This window comes from Rhamphochromis longiceps, linkage group LG10 (genome assembly GCF_057381845.1).
Source record: "Rhamphochromis longiceps isolate RC_006_pf linkage group LG10, R_longiceps_female_GT1.1, whole genome shotgun sequence".
NCBI classification, from domain to species: Eukaryota; Metazoa; Chordata; class Actinopteri; order Cichliformes; family Cichlidae; genus Rhamphochromis; species Rhamphochromis longiceps.
The window spans coordinates 12,816,541-12,833,745 of NC_140566.1; the positions used below are offsets into that span (position 1 = coordinate 12,816,541).

The 17,205-nt window shown below is 41.1% G+C and overlaps 1 protein-coding gene across 3 annotated transcripts in view; it reads left to right on the plus strand.

The window, feature by feature from the left end:
• The window catches only part of abr (ABR activator of RhoGEF and GTPase), a 121,217-nt gene that overhangs the window by 52,737 nt on the left and 51,275 nt on the right, over window positions 1-17,205 (plus strand). For all 3 annotated transcript variants that reach the window (XM_085420223.1, XM_085420224.1, XM_085420225.1), the window contains exons 3-6: window positions 3,487-3,585; window positions 5,349-5,534; window positions 12,921-13,028; window positions 14,264-14,324. In XM_085420223.1, coding sequence (XP_085276349.1) covers window positions 3,487-3,585; window positions 5,349-5,534; window positions 12,921-13,028; window positions 14,264-14,324 — 454 coding nt within the window. The remainder of the gene's footprint in view (window positions 1-3,486; window positions 3,586-5,348; window positions 5,535-12,920; window positions 13,029-14,263; window positions 14,325-17,205) is intronic.

Genomic DNA, 17,205 nt, shown 5'->3' on the forward strand with positions numbered 1-17,205 from the left:
ACACATACAAACACACACACGAACATACACATGCGTACACACTTTTGCAATACTGCCTTTCAAAATGGAAAATCCCAGTCAGTGTATTGGTGTGTTTGTGGCGTGACGTGTGCTTCTTCTCAGAGCCATCTGTGCTGCAAAAGTGTGTGTGTGTGTGTGTGTAAGAGTGTGAGAGTGACAGCCATTGGTGTGTCAGCATGGCCCGATGAGGCAGTGACTCTGCAGCGCATGTCTGTGCACGGTGCTGCTGCTTTTTAAAGCCGGCCGCTTTCTGTTTCTCATGCTAACTTCTGTGTTTGTGCGCCTCTGTGTGTACTCCTCCCTGCAGATGAACTGATAAAAAGCAGAGCTACTTTAAACTTTCTCTGCCCATTCAAGATATCAGCTCTTTTATCAGAGGGCAAAGGGCAACGCAGGAAAGCACGCAGTGTTTGTCTGTGTGAAAAGCCTAGTTGTGACTCACAGAGCAGGTTGCTGTGGGAAAAAAAAAATCACCTCATGGATTCCTCGTCTTGCCCTCTCGCCACACAGTAGCTCTTTGTACACAGCAGAGGGAAAATATTCCTTTTTCCTGTCCTTTTTTTTTTCCCGTTGAGTTATCACTTATTTGTTACTTAAAAAAATGAACTGAATATTTCTGCAACGTTTTGGTTAGTCAAAAGGACAGGACACCTTTTGTAGGTTATGATGTCATATTTTAGACCTCAGCTATTCTGAGATATCATTTTAATAAGAACGCAGTGACTGGAGACACTCTCGGTGTTTAAAATAAATATTGACCAGCAGTAATTCACATCACATCAAAGATTTTTCTCTTAGTTTCAAGTGTGTCTCATTTCTGGCTTTAGTTTTGAGCTTTAGGTTCTTTTAAAAGAATACGAGCAAAGAGAAAGGCTCAGAGGATTAAACTAAACAGATTTCTGGCCACGTGCTGCATTAATCTCTCATATTAACGTAAATGCAAGTAAGTGTCAGTAAGGACTTCCCTGACAGTTTATTTAACCAACAGAAAATGATCAATAGAAATCATCCCTGCCTCTCGGACTGATTTACTTTACACTGTCACGGTTAGCTGAGGAAAAACTGCCAATGTGTGACAGGCCTCAAAATAGGCCCTTTGCAGTCATCACATCGCAAGTGTTTGTTATCTTTATAGTCTTCAGCATTCGTAATAAAGCAGCACGTGTAAACGGCATATACTATAACACATACGGTAAATACTGAACCTTGATGTGCAGTATAATTTCCTACCTTAGGGATAACATCAGTGTTGGAATGTGCATGTCAGCCATGATTGGGTTAAATGATGAGGTCATGCCTCCTTCCTCATCTGGGCAGTCCTGGAGTGCTGATATCATTGTAAGGACTTGGTGGAATTAATAATTAATCTCTGCTCTCACAGCTGTTCTTTGGCCTTCTTTAAGGCACACATGTCGTATTTAAATGCCAATTTCTGGAGTTTATCGGTATTTATCTCTTCAGTAAGGGAAAAATGTCAATACAGCAGTATACCTAACCAGCTACACTGATAAGGTATGCAACACAATTCAATTCAATTTTATTTATATAGCGCCAAATTACAACAACAGTCGCCTCAAGGCGCTTTATATTGTAAGGTAGACCCTACAATAATACATACAGAGAAGAAACCCAACAATCATATGACCCCTCTATGAGCAAGCACTTTGGCGACAGTGGGAAGGAAAAACTCCCTTTTAACAGGAAGAAACCTCCAGAAGAACCAGGCTCATGGAGGTGCGGCCATCTGCTGCGACCTGTTGGGGTGAGAGAAGAAAGACAGGATGAAGGACATGCTGTGGAAGAAAGCGAGAGATTAATAACAAGTGTGATTCAGCAGAGAGGTCTATTAACACATGTTGAGTGAGAAAGGTGACTGAAACGGAAAAACTCAATGCATCATGGGAGTCCCCCAGCAGTCTACACCTATTGCATCGTAACTAAGGCAGGATTCAGGGTCACCTGGTCCAGCCCTAACTATATGCTTTAGCAAAAAGGAAAGTTTTAAGCCTAATCTTGAAAGTAGAGATAGTGTCTGTCTCCAAAATCCAAACTGGAAGCTGGTTCCACAGAAGAGGGGCCTGAAAACTGAAGGCTCTCCCTCCCATTCTACTTTTAAATACTCTAGGAACAACAAGTAAGCCTGCAGTGCGAGAGCGACGTGCTCTAATGGGGTGATATGCTACTAAAAGGTTATTAAGATAAGATACAATGCAATATACCTTAGATAACTTAAAAGTAAAGAAAAATATCTTTAAAAAACATATTTTTAAAGTGAATAGATTTATCTTAATTGTTGCTTCTAAATGAATGATTCTGTGTGAGTGTGAACAGTTGTCTGCCTCTGTGACAGTCCAGTGACAGACTGGCAACCTGTCCAGGGTGTACCCTGCCTCTCGCCCTGTGTTAGCTGGGATAGGCTTCAGCCCCCCCGCATGGGCTACCCTAATTTGTCTTAGTGGAAGAGAATTGCTGGATGGATGGCTGAATATGAAATTAACATACAAAACAGAGCATATGTCCATACGCTAATCAAACTTGTCGCATACTTTTGCGAGTCTGGCGTCACTAAAACCACTGCTGTTGTTATGCTGCTGGCTAACCATATGAAACTCATGAACACCCCCCCCCCCCCCCCCCCCCCTTCTTTCTCATAGTACGTGTTCCGATCATTACTGGCGAACGCTGCTGAATTAAAGCAATTCGAAAGTGAAACTTTGAAACATTTTTCTGTTTGATACACCTGTGCACTCCACAGTCCAGTATACAAAACCATAATTCCTTTTCAAATATTTTTACTTCACCTACACAGATATTGTGACATTTTGATTGTCACGCAAGTATCATCTACCACAGAGTCACTGTATCACTATGCCATTGTTGTGTATTGCATTAGTATCAGGAGTAACTATACGATTCCCACTGGCCAAATCATAAAATGTGGAACAGGGCAGTCCTTTATGACGAAGGAACGGCCAAAAGTGAGAATAATGTGAAGAAAGATGAAGTCTTCTGTGATCATGTTGGAAGTCCCTCTTTTGAAACCTGGTAATTTTGCTCTAATTATGAGTTCCCACAAAATGTAAACAGTACACTATGAGTGTGCCTTGGTCTGTGTTTCTCAGACATCAATAGGATGTTGACTTCCCCGACGTTGACGTCAAAATGCAACAGTTGCCTGGAGTCATCACAAATAGTTTTACAGAGGAAATGAGGTACTTAGATGTTTTCATAAGATTTCTAATAGGTTGCGCATTCTTTTATGCTTACGACTGTTTGTATCAATCTTGTGTTTACCTGATGTGACTGTTCCACTGGCACCATTGCAGGAAATAGAGTCAGGGTGCTTTCATGTGCCGTTAGTCAGAAACGAGTCTCGATAACAGGATTTTTGGTGAATGTATGTGTTCTATATGTGTATGTAAGCGAATAAAAGCATATTACAGCCAGGTCTGTTTTATCCTGCAGGGAGACATCGAGAAAGGACTGGAGATGAAGAGACTGGTGCTGTCTGGATTCCTGGCCAGCGAGGAGATCTACATTAACCAGCTGGAGGCCCTGCTACTGGTGAGACACTCAGACAAAGACAGACAAGTAACAGAAACAATGTAACAAGGCTCATATAACCACGTGAACATTGGAGTGCTGCTGCTGCTGTAGGCATTGGTGTGAGCTGTGAGACTATCAGAACACTATTAGTGGTCGATGGCCACACTTAAAGCAGGACCACAGATGCTGCACTTTAATGCAACGCTAACCAACCACACTTCCTCATGCTAAGTCGCTATGTCTCACAACCTGCTGATCCGGCCGCATGTTCTACTTTGGCCAATATATAGTCAGATAGATGCTAAATTAAGATCTACAAATGCGCACAACAATTATTGTGGAAATTCACCAGGGCAAGACCCTCCCCCCCTCCACACGCACGCACGCACGCACGCACGCACGCTTCAATTAGTCAGTAAGAACAAATGATTGCACTAACACTTGCTGAAATCTGGTCAGGCTCTCAGTTCCTTCCCTTTGAGCTCTTGGTGACAACACAACGACTCATCTCGCAGATCCACCAATAAAAAGTTTGTTCCTCTCCTCCTCCACTTCCTCAGTCATTCAGAGGCGGTCTAAAACAGGCACTGGGGCCGTTTGTTTTTATGTCTTTTTTTCCCATGTCTTTCAGCAGAATAATACACTTGCTCCAAACAGAATAGTCACACTTTACTCTCTGGCTGCATCCCTGGAAACCCGGTGTTTCAAAATACTGGATTCTTTCAACATCAGACAGTTTAATAAGCTGGTCCGATCCCCCCTGCTGCCAGGTTTCATACACTGGCTCTTCACATTCTGAGAGAAATGTTTCTTTATCTGGAAATGTATCATAATCATATTCCACGTCTTCAGGGTATTTGAAACAATAACATTATTCTGAACTTCTTGACTGGATTTTTCTTTTTTTTACTCTAAGAATATTTGGTAGAGTTTGTAAATGTAATGATTTTATTTATTTGTTTGTTTTTGTAAGACAACCAAGTAACAAGACGATCCCAATCAATGTGGATGATTATGGTGATAAATTTGGAACAGTCTAGGAAGTAATTATCTTCCTGTACTGTGTTGGTTCATTTACACTTACTGGGAAGTAGATCACAAGAGAGTCTCTCTTTCCTATTTTCTTGATATAAACATGGGTTCATTAAAAATGTTTAAACATCACCTCAGCTGCTCCAGCTGATTTGATATATGATGACTATTATTTTCCACCAAGGAGATGAAATTTAGGACCACTAGTCTCCAAATACTTTCTGGTTAAATCTAATGAGGAATTTTCAGCCGACTGCTTTTGCCGTCTTACATAGACTAGGACAGACATATTGATTGTCGGTGCTTTTAAAAATAATCCAACCTGTCTCATGTGCTTTAATACAGTAGGAGGGTGACTCATGATTAGCCCTAGAGAGCTGACGTAAAAAGCCTTTCTGTTTGCACTGTAATTCAGAGCCATCGTCCCCACGCACGCCCAACATGACCAGTCTACACATCACTGTGATTAACTGAGTTGGCCTGCAATCTGCCCGAGTACAAACAACACAAAGGAGAAGACTGTCACCCAGATGAAAAGAGGCTCAGATTACATACTTATCACAGAGTGACTCATTTAGACGTTCCCTTTCTGGCACTGGTCCTAATAGGTCCTTTTTGTTGGCCTGATCAGATGTTAGGGATGATTTTAACACATTTTCTGTGTTCATCAATCTCATACTTTATATATGACTAATTTAGGCTAGAGTTTTGGCAGCCCCCCTTATTACCTGAGTCTCCTGTCTCTCCAGCCCATGCGACCCCTGAAAGCAACAGCCACAACCTCTCAGCCTGTCCTGACCATCCAGCAGGTAGAGACCATCTTCTACAAAATCCAGGACATCTTCGAGATCCACAAAGAGTTCTACGACGCCCTCCTACCCAGCATCCAGCAGTGGGACGAGAAGGTCACCGTGGGACATTTGTTCCAGAAGCTGGTGAGTCTGATGTGGGTGACACAAATGACGGTGTGCGGATCTTTTATTTCGCTCTCCGTCATTTGCAGGGTACATGTAAATGGCTGTTAAACGGAGAATTGTCAGGCTTCTCACTGTTTGTACTTTGTGAATCACTTGTCTTAATTAGACTCAGTGTGCGTAAGTGACTGACGCGTGCCCCCGCGACTGTGGCCTGGGCACATTAGCAGAAAAGTTGCAGCTTCTGAACTATCACGCTGTCATACTTGCAGTGGATTAAACAGGTGCTTTCAGTACATAATGGAACAGCGGCACTGTAACGTGCATGTAAATGTGCCTGTGTGTGGAATTAGACTGTTTCCAGGCCTCGGCTCGTCACTAAGTTGGTTAGAGCAGTGTAATGTCAGATTTGCAGTGGATAATGTGATTTGAAGAGACGCATAACACCGCGTATGTACGTATGCTGGACAATGTTTTCTTGGTGGAATAAAATTAATCTGTATATAAGGTGTGAAAAGGCTGAGGCACCCGTCAGTAATTATTTAGTTGGGTGGACCAGTTTTAATGTTTTGGGAACACAAGCTGTGGAGTGGCTGGTGTCATTGAAATATACACCTGCACAGTTTGTACCGATCCTTCATTGTGAGTGTACAGACAGGTGGTAACACTGTGGTTTGTAATTTTCCTTGACTGGAAACTCTGCGAGAGCACCAACTGTCTTTAGAAAAGCGGGAGCAGAAAGCTTTAAGTTTATTTTAGCTGCTGGTAACAACAGGGCTTTGCTCTAAGGCTGGGAGCCTTGGACACAAGAAGTCAACAAAACCAAGTATATACTGGAGCTAGAGCTGGGCGATAGAACGATAACGATATGTATCGCGATATAACTTTTACTCGATAGAGAAATTAAGCTATCGCGATAGACCTCGCCGCTCTTGTCCTCTTAAAAAAAAAAAAAAAAAAAAAAAAAAAAGATCAGCCAATCCAAATTAAGTAGCACAGAGCCGAACCAATCACAGCCGCAGCGTCACGTCGCGTGACTTGTAACGTACAGCACAAGTGCCAAGCCGCATGTGTGTTTGTTTGGGAAGCAGCCAGCGGGTAATGGAGGAAATGAGTGTGCCGACTAGAAAAATCAACCGAGCGTGACCGAAGAGAAAACAGATAATGGTTCCAACGCCGGAGAGATTGTCGAACGGAAGAGCCATAGAAGTTCCGTAGTGTGAAGGTATTTCGGCTATTTCAAGTCTGACAAAAATAGAGTAGCGTGCACTGTAAATTGTGCCGAAAGCAAGTCTGGAAATACAATGAACTGGTGCATGCGTCACACTGTGCGCCACGTTATTGTTTCGGTGAAATGAATTTCTACAATACTGTTAATTCTACTCTCTGCAGTGTTTAAATGCTTACATATACACACAGTTACTGTCCCTCCACACATACGACTCGGTTCTGCTTCTATGCCCCAGCTTTGTTTACTTTTTCCCACCGAGGCTTCTAGACTTCTGATTGGCCAACATTTCTGCACGGTTAGGAATCTAGCGCCACCTGCTGCTTTGGCATGTTCATAGCAGCGTTTTCCTTCATTTCTGCCTTTATGTGTGGACGGGATTATTTTTTAAAACGGAAACGGAAAATCTCCGTTTTCAAAAATACCCGTGTACGTGTGGACGTAGCCTCAGTCTCTGACTGGAAGCGCTAATTCGTCATTCGGCTTTTGTCAGACTAAAGTAACTGTTAAAACTGTTTGAAAAGCTCAGCTATACAACAAGGAGAGATTGAGAATTTCCTTTTAGTTCTCAGTTTATTTGATATTGACAAAAGTTAGTCAGTTTTGTCTGTTCTTCTGTAAAACAAACTAAGATTTATTTTTAGAATTAATATTTTGTTTCTAAGTGGAATTGACAATTTAGTCTGTTTCGTTTGTTCTATTTTGAAACTTAAACGCTTTAGCGGCTGCCTTTTGTGTAGTTTGCAATATTTGCCTTTATTTATCTGAAAAAGTCTCATGTTCCTTAAGTACATCTACCCTGTTGAACTTATTATGGGAAATAAATAATATAATAAATAAATAAAAACAAGCTGCTGATTATTTCACATTTTACTTGTGAGCAACGGCACATTTAAATCTTACAAATATAGTTATTTGGCTTATATCGTGATAGATATCGTTATCGCCTGAAATGAAAAAAACATATCGTGATATGAAAAAATCTCATATCGCCCAGCTCTAACTGGAGCCTTCTTTTTAGTCCTGTTACTGTAATACGGCCTTATTTTAGACTGCGATCAGTCATTACGTATCAGCATCAGAGGTCAAGTTTTCTGAAAATCTATTGAAAACAAAGATGTGACATAAGGTTTTAAAAGTGGTACCATGGATGCAGCTGCTAAAAAGCTTGGTCAAGTTTGAATCCCGGTGACCTTAATCTTAATGTCAGAGGTCAACTTTTCAGAAAATCACCTAGGATTTTTAAATTTATACCATCGGTGCATCTACTAGAAAGAGGTTAATTCATTAAGATCTGATGTGTGATTTAAGAGTTCCTTTAACGTTCTTGATCAGTGTATATATATGCGTTTATCACACTGTTGAATGTATGTGTTCACATACCAGCCCCTTTGGTTTCACACCACAGAAGTGAGAACGTCGTTTTCCTTATGTTTTCATGGTGTCATTTTGAGGAACCTGGTAAGGTCATTCTAATTAAAAACACAGCTCTTTAGGGAGTAGATCTCATTTTCAGTTTTGGTTTTCAGGTACTTTTTGATGTAAGCAACTGTTATTCACCATGACTTAGTCAGACGTGTGAAACTCAGCGTTTGTTTGTGATGAAGAAAATGTTAAATAGACTTTAAGAGTTTTTACTTCGCCCATGTATAGGACATTTTTAAAGCTTGGATATTAATAATAATATTTCATTAACAGCTTGATGTTTATCTTTATGATTAAAACATTTGATGAAGCACTTTAATTAATAAGAGGAAATGATGAATATTCAGAGATGAAGTATGTTGGTGTTAGTGAAAGATTTAACAGGAGAGAAAATGAGCACAGTTTTGGTACAGTTGTTTAAACTCCTATGAGTTTAAGTACTTCTATTCAACAGACCCCTCCTCACTGTGGACGGCCAGCGCTAAGCGGCACCTATTAGTGTAGTCATCAGCTCCCATCTGTGGTGTGTATTTGTGCGTACATGAATATGTCGTGTTTCAGCAAAACATTAGTCAGAGTGGCTGTGTGAGAGTGCAGATGGCAGTTTAATTAGCTGGTCTGCTCCCTGCTGCTCCTCGTCAGCAGTATGGGTGCCACTGGAGCAACAAGGACAGGCAGGGTTACAGAAAACAGGCCGAGACGGGGATAAAGACCTGCTTCAGGTCCAAGTTTGTTTTTCACTTTTCTCAGATGAGAGAAAGGCTTAGCTATAGCCTGTGTCTGCAAGGGATGCATTTGTCTGAGCGAATTATTATAGTCCTAGTCGCTCTAGAGGCACAAAGTAGGAGAGGTTCAATTTACTGTGGATGTGGTGCTGATAAAAACAGTACCACAACTCCATCTTTTACACAGTAGTCACTATTAACTATGTATAGTGCAGCCACATAATAATGTTTTTAATCATATATTTGCTGATGGATTTTAGTAGCTGGTTATTTTCACAGCAACTGAAGCTTACTCAAATTCAGCACAGGCATTAAATATTGCAGCCAGGCTCAGTTGTAATAGCTTTAGAGAATTTAAATTAAGCCTAATCGAAATTTGAGCAAACCTGAAAAAATACTAGCAAAGCTAGTTTCCCCATTATGTTGGGCGTTCACCCTCGTGTTTAACACCTCAGACAATATCAAAGATGTACCTGTCTAACATGGTTTCACCTGATGTTTTTAAAGTCCCAATTTGTAAAACCTCAAGTTAGTGTTTCTGCCATCACTTTCTTGGCTGCAAAAAAAACTGGGTGTAACAAAGTGCAAGTTTAACTGTGAAACCACATGCTAATGACGTGTGATTGATAACTCGTTAGCCAATGAGCGTGCGTTTTCATACCACAAGTATTCTTCTATTTTAAAACATGGTACGACCAAGATTTTCAATTCAGACTTGAGTTATTTATCATATTTATTACTTATAATATTACTTGATGGTGTATTTCTTTCTTTCAGCATGACTTAAAATGAGTGACTGAGTCCTTAAATTCACCAGAAAATTTACAGATATCAAGCCAGAAATTTCTATGGGACCAGAAATCTTTTTTTTTCTTCTTTCTTTTTTTCTTCTTCAACCATAGATATCACCATGCGATATCCTCAGATAGAAAACAAGTCTAAGATAATTTTGGATTTACTTAATTCTTCTGACCAGGAAGCTACATGCAAGTTTTATACTGCCTGTTGCTAGCATGCTAATTGAGAGTTATGAATGTAACTAAGGTTTTGTGAATTATGGATGAACGTCTCTTGAGGTCAGGAATAATAGAATAAAACTATGAAGGCAAACGTGGTAAACACTAGAACAGCTTTAGATCAGGCAGATAACCATTTTACCATTGTCAGCAATTTTACCTTTAGCATGCTAACACTCTATCATCTTGTAGAGTTGTAGCATTAGCATACTATTAGCATTAAGTATACCTTCATAGGTTTTTTTTTTCTTGTCCTTAGACTTATTTCGACATTATTATAATTTGTTTAGGAAAGAATAGTAAGAAGAGGGTAATACAGTGTTGGCTACCTTAAAGAAAGTAGACAAAACTTATACAAGTGCTAGATAATTAGAATTTTTTACGTGAGGTTTGAATATGAGACAAACACTGATTTCTAGGGGAAAATGTCTATTCCCCAACTGGTTGTTAGTGCTTTGTGGAGGTTATTTGCTCTCCATGGGTGAAATCTGTTAGAAAGAAGATGCCGTACCAAAAACTTCCAAGTAATTGCTTTGGTTGTAAGCAGTTCCCTTTAGTTTTTCATGTCTGTCTGCAAATACTTGCTAACTTCTAGCCGAGCAGTAGTGAAATGTGAAGAAATGCCTCAGCACCGTAGCCAACATGTTTCAAAAGGTGCAACTTTTATTTTGGAGGAAAACTTTCTCCATCGTGGCTCAAGAGTTGGCAGTTCGTCTTGTAATCGAAAGGTTGCTGGTTCGAGCCCGGCTCGGACAGTGTCGGTCGTTGTGTCCTTGGGCAAGACACTTCACCTACCGCCTACTGGTGATGGCCAGAGGGGCTGATGGCGCGATATGGCAGCCTCGCTTCTGTCAGTCTGCCCTCAGGGCATCTGTGGCTACAACTGTACCTGCTTTCACCAGTGTGTGAATGTGAGAGTGAATGAATAGTGGAATTGTAAAGCGCTTTGAGGGTCTCGAAAAGCGCTCTATAAATGCAATCCATTATTATTATTATTATTATTATTATTATTATTATTATTATTATTATTATTATTATTACTTCCAGTTTGCAAAACTTTTCACAGTTTTATTGCAGCTCAGAGAGTAGCTGGACAGTGTTTGAGGACAAGGCCAATCAAACTATGAACCCAGTGACCAAAGCAGTCACTTTAATTAAGAAAAAGGTGGTCGACTGGGGGAGTCACTGGCTGGTTGGCTTTAGGACTTTAGACCAGTCATTTCCCCAGCGACTACATCGACCTCTAGCAAGTGCTCACAACTGGTTGGGGAATACCCATTTCTAGGCCTGTGTGGCTGGTGCCTTATTCACATGATTCTACAGTGTCACCACGATTGTCACAAAATGGCAGCCAACTTAATGCCATGTGGTTTGTGGTCACGTGTTAGCAAAACCTCAAAAGTGGTTGCACCATTTTAGTGTGAGTGTTGTGGCTGACTTGATGGTACTCTGCACACACCTGTGCACAACTGTCTGAAGAAGGAAGATTTTATCTTGGCGATAGAGGAAACTGTGGGCCACTGTAGAAAACGGAGGACGTTGCACATATTTATGGACAATCTAATTGTGGAGTTGGGATTTTTAAACATAAAGAAAAAAGGTCTGCAAGCAGTGTGCTCGTATTTGGCATTGTTTGGAAAAGAACAAGACATATTGTTTGGTTACTGATGTCATATAATATTAAAGTTTTCATTCACTACATATGGTTCTTTTGCTGCTGTTGATCTTTGTTGCTTATAGCTGATCACTTGGTGTGCTTTAAAAGAGTGGCGAGTGCTCTGAAAACATTCACTACAGTGTTTAGTTGAGGGTTCGTGTTGCTCTCAAAGCTGCATGCAATTTTAAAAAAAAGGCACCTCTAAGCTGGCAAACGTGTCCATGTGGGTTTAAATAGTCCGTAGGCTCTTCTACCAGCTGAAAAGTCTCTCTCCTGTGTTTCTTCATGTTCTACTTCCCACGTTCACTTTCAAACACGACCTGTTGTTTTCTGTCCTGCCACTTTGACCTGTGATTTTTGTTTTCTAAAGCGTGGGCGTTTTGTCTGGACTGTGACTGACACCGCTTTCATACTGAACTCATGAAATCTCATAACGTCATTCTGCTTGGTTTGTTCTTTCCAGCCAAGCTGCCAAATCTCCATCTTTGGAAATTCAGCTATGACACACCGTGGTTTCTCTTTTCCATCCACAGTTTTGGTTTGACATAAAATAGTCTCCAGTTATAAATAGACAATCCACGCGTGGTGACATTTGTTTCACTCATTTGTAGTCAGTGTCACACATTACGTGGTTTGACGGTTTTGTCACATCACATATTTGTGTCCTGATGTTTCCCTCCATCGATTGTTGCTATAACATGTTTCAAATGCCGCATGAGGCCGCACACTTCCCTCACGTCTTTGCTTTTGAGCCCAACTTTCTACTTCTCACTCCGAAGGGAAGAGGAAGGAGAGGAAATGAAAATAAGAGGACATGGAGTTTAAGGACAGAAGTCTTACTCATGCACTCTATTCAGCTGAATCCAATCTCATTGCTTTAATAGGATGCAGTCAGCTCTTCAGCCTAGGCATTCAAGCATAGCTGTAGCAGGATGCATATTCATGCACTGCTGGTCTGCAGCTTGTGTTACAATGCACATACAGTGCTGCAGAGAGAGGGGCTGTTAATGAAAGAGAAGAGGATAGAGAGGGAGAGGGACTCAATCAGGAGGGACTGCAAAGCGCTGCTAGTGAAGTGGCTTTATGGGAATGTGATCAGACTATATGTGTTGACTCAATGAATTTAAATTGAATTGGAAGTGATCATTTAAGGTGAATGCAAAGTAGGGCTTGCTGAATTTTATTTTAGTTGCCATCAGTGCAATGACATACTTGTGTTGACTTCCCGAGTCTCCGGAGTTCATTTAACAATTTGAATAAAATGAGAGAAGACTAAATGCCATCATCGTTGTCTTAGTTTGTCTCACACCTTCTCGTTGTTGTTTCCTGAACGTCTTTGCTTCTGCTTTCCTCCAGGCCAGCCAGCTGGGCGTGTACAAGGCCTTTGTGGACAACTACAAGGTGGCGCTGGAGACGGCAGAGAAATGCAGCCAAGCCAACAGCCAGTTCCAGAAGATATCTGAGGTGAGTTCAGCCTCCATGATTTTAAACAACGTGTAACAAGAGAACTTTTAAATAGCAAACATGTCATTTTGTTGCTATGTACTGCATTTTAACATCAGCATATCAAACTTGGCGCAGTAATAATACGGATCCATCAAACCTCCCCTTCACTGGTCTCAAGGGTCTTAAGCCATTATATGAATTCTCTTCAGTGAAGAGAACAGGAGAACAAATAGATGACGACACAAACCAGGCGAGTCGAAACGTCCTCTTTTTGGCAGGAAACAGCAGTGTTTATGGGAAATTTGGTCTTATTTTGAGGAACCGTTGTTGAAAACACAGTTAAGAGGTATTTGTGTTCAAATGTGCTTGGGACAGCACTTAGCCAGCAAGCGTATTAGGTAACAGAACGATGAGAGGTTACATTCACAGAAAAAACATCCAGGCTAGTCTGAGTTTACTGTACGGTACGACTACACGCACTTGAAGCGCAGAGAATATTTTGAGCGTTCAGAACAAAAGAGTATGTGTATTTGGGGATTGCTGGGAAGGTGTCAGTGATGTTAATTAGCTGAAAATGTTTGTGGCAGAAGTGACTGATAGTAACACAACCTCTCATGCCCCTTGTTTACATGCTAGCTTTTCACGCCTTAGGTCAACACAGGATATAGTTATAGATTGTTCCTTATTGTTAGGTGTGTTCAACAAAGATCGAGAGGCAAAGACATTACAGTAAAGGAAAGTGCTTACAGAATCTAACTATGATTATCCATCTTCATCATCCTTTAAGGAGCATGGGCATCTTTCATTTTTAAGCATCCAACTTTCCACTCCCTGTTATCTTATACACCAGCAAAGGGTACATCTTTCACCATCTTACGATGCTGTGACTGCAGCCATTCCCCAACTCTCTGTGAATGGTACTCATGGCCAATGATCAAATCTTTGATCAGTGGTCATTTGCCTATTAATGATCAAGAAACGGACCTTTTCAGTCATTATACAAATGTACCGTTCCTCCCGTCCAGATGAGTCAAATCAGCTTTTTGGGACCTGCCGCAGAGGTTTGTTGGTGGTATTATTTACTTAATGGGAAACTTGTGAAAGTTCCCGTGCCCAGTCTTTTTCAGCTGTCTCAGTTGGATGCACTGATCCTGTACTTCCATTAGTTCAGCCTCAGCCAAGCAAGTGCAGCACAATCCTGTGAGTGTGCACAATTAATTAAATTGATTATTCCACTCTTTTATTTCTTTCAGAACCTCAAAGTAAAAGGTCCTAAAGACTCCAAAGTCTGTACAACAACTAGTTCAATGGAGGGTAAGTTGGTGTTTGCTTGTATCTCTATGCGTGCGTGTGTGTGTGTGTGTGTGTGTGTGTGTGTGTGTGTGTGTGTGTGTGTGTGTGTGTGTCTCTGTCTAGGCTGGATTGCTGTTTTAAGATTCCAGCCCTGCCTCTTCTTCTTGTGTATGCAGTGGTGAGCTCTGGGAGGCAAACTGGTGCATGTGTGAGTCTGCTCTCTCTCTCTCGCTCTCCCTCTCTCCCTCTCTCTCTCTGTGCCTGAGAAAGGAGGCAGTGAGCAGGAGTGTAGAGTGAGGAGAGGAGAAGAGGGATATGGAGGTGCTTCTGGTCCTCAGACTGTGTTGTAACTGCACATACGGTAACGACTGCATGTTATGAGCTTCCCGCTTTTTGACATCGGGTATCTGTTAGGACATCTACAGCTTTTACGGCGCTTATGATAGACTGTGTGGAGGCAGTTATTAATTAGCTGTCAGACTGACGTTTGGACTTTTGTGCTCATGCTTGCTGAGGAATTTTGCCTTTTCTGAACATTTGCATGCCTGTGATGAGCTTTTTGAGTGATGAGCCTCTGGAGTGTGGTGTTCACTCAGTCATATACGACTGTCTTTCGATCATATAGAACATACAATAGAGAGCATCTTCAAAATGTATCTGTCTGTTTACAAGCTGGGCACGTTTAGTCTGTATAAGGACTGCTGGCCCCAGGCTGCTCCTCGTACAGAATACTTATCTCAAGAGGATCGGAACGTGTGTGTGTGTGTGTGTGTGTGTGTGTGTGTGTGTGTGTGTGTGAGAGGTTGTCTGTCGCGGTACGTGCCTGTACTCTGCTGGCGCCTTGGTAACTTCGGCCGTTTTGGGGATTGCGTTCAGTTTGGTGGGTAGAGCTGTAGACGGTCATTAGCAGATAAGATGAGTAGACTGTGCGACTCTGTCGGGCTGAGAGTGGCTGGGTGAGTGTTCATTCTTCAGATTTCAGTGGCATGTACCTGTGAAGTGTCTGTTAATTTATGCATTGCAGATGAGGAATAATCAACCTGTCCCAGTTGTTTTATTCTTTCTTTTCTCATCTTTCTTGTTTTAGATGATTTTAAAATGACGTCTTTGGTTTGCTGTAGTTTCACATGGCTGCTATGTGTCATGAAACTAGTCTCATATGCCCTTAACAATCAGGGTGTGTCAATACCCAAGGCACTTCCTTTGATTGCTGTTTATATTACAGTACATTAATTACCTGGTGGGTCAGCCGAGGGGTTTCTCTATCTTAACTTTGCAACAAATGCCTCCTCTATCTACTCTCTTTGTTTCTTTTATTATTTTCCCCTTGTTTCTTTTCTCTGCTCAATCAGCTTTTTTTTTTAACTTTCCAAAGTATTTAACAGGATCTCAGCTACAGTAAATGGCTGATAGGTTGATAGAAACACAAATACCTGCTCAAACAAGAATCTGATATATTTTAAATGTAAATGGGGACTCATGTCCTACACCATGACCATTTTCTCACTTTCTCTTAATCCTTCTTTATTTCCTTCTGTGTTATCAGTTCTGTCCTGTCCTTCTCACCCTCCTTCACAGGCTTATGGCTGGCATTGGTAGCTGAGAGTTTTGCCAAAATACTGAGGCCTGAAACCTGGCAGTCCTAACTGAGGACTAAAAGTCCTGTCAAACACTTCGCCCACATGGTCAAGCACCTCGTTAGCAAAGATTAACTATTTGTCCATCAGCCAAGTCATCAAGGCGACCTTGGAAAAACGACCAGTCAGGCACGCCTCACTGGGACAGGACATCGACTTCCAATAATCCCCCCCTCTCTATCTGATTCTCACTCTCTCTTTGTGTCTTCATCCTCCCTCGTCCTGACTTTTGACTAGACTTTTAACTCGTCCTTGTCTGTAAAATACATCCAAGTCAGATACTAACATGATGTGGAGTCAAAAAGTGATGATGCTTAATCCTGCGTTCGGAGAGAACTTGAGTAGATTTCTGTCTACATTAGCATTCAGGTGGCAATCCTTAATCTGTCTTTGTATTCAGGAGAGTATCTTCATTATTCAAATCTCTTGTATATAATTATTATGTTTGCATGGTTGAAAAACTAGAGGAAAACGAGACGAGAAAAAGAAAGAAGTAAAGTTTGAGATCTCTGAGCTTCCTTGATAGGTTCATCCTTAATAGTCTTGGACCTATCTTACATAGTATTGCAAATAGACTTGACTTGACTCTAAAGCAGTAAAATGTGATCTTGAGTTTAAAACAGCCTCTGATTGAAACTTGTAATGTAAAAAAAATTCTGGTTGCATGCTTTGCCGATGGCTTTGATGACTTTTTATTTAACCCCAAAATAATCAAAATGTGTCTAATTTTTCATAGTTTCCTGATAAATGAGCATTAATCATTGATCAACTGTGATATTTAAATGCGCAGTACTGGTATATGATGAATACTGTACAGCCTGAATATTATTGGTTCAGACCGACTCGGATTGATTGCAACGTCTGTCCGTGTTTATAAATTAGATCACAGTTACCTGCAAACCTTTGCTAATCTGTGTGAAAGTGACTGCAGTCGAATTGCAACAATTGTTGGAGACAGGTTGCTTGCCACAATGTGACCTGTGCAGTCGCCCTGTGATCCAAGGAGTTTGACGGTGTCCCCTGTTTTAGCTCCAGCTATACTTTGCGTTTTGCGGTTATTCGGAACATGCTACACTACATGTTAGCATGCTAGCATTAGCTTTTTGCTCAGATATCGTTTTGTCGTGCGACACAACATATGGCACAAAAAATACAGCAGCTTACTTACACAAACTGTACAAAACCTGGCACTTGTGCTTAAGTACTTATACTCAAGTCATCCTGAAGTCATCTAATCCTCCCTGCATTGAAATGAATACAGAACT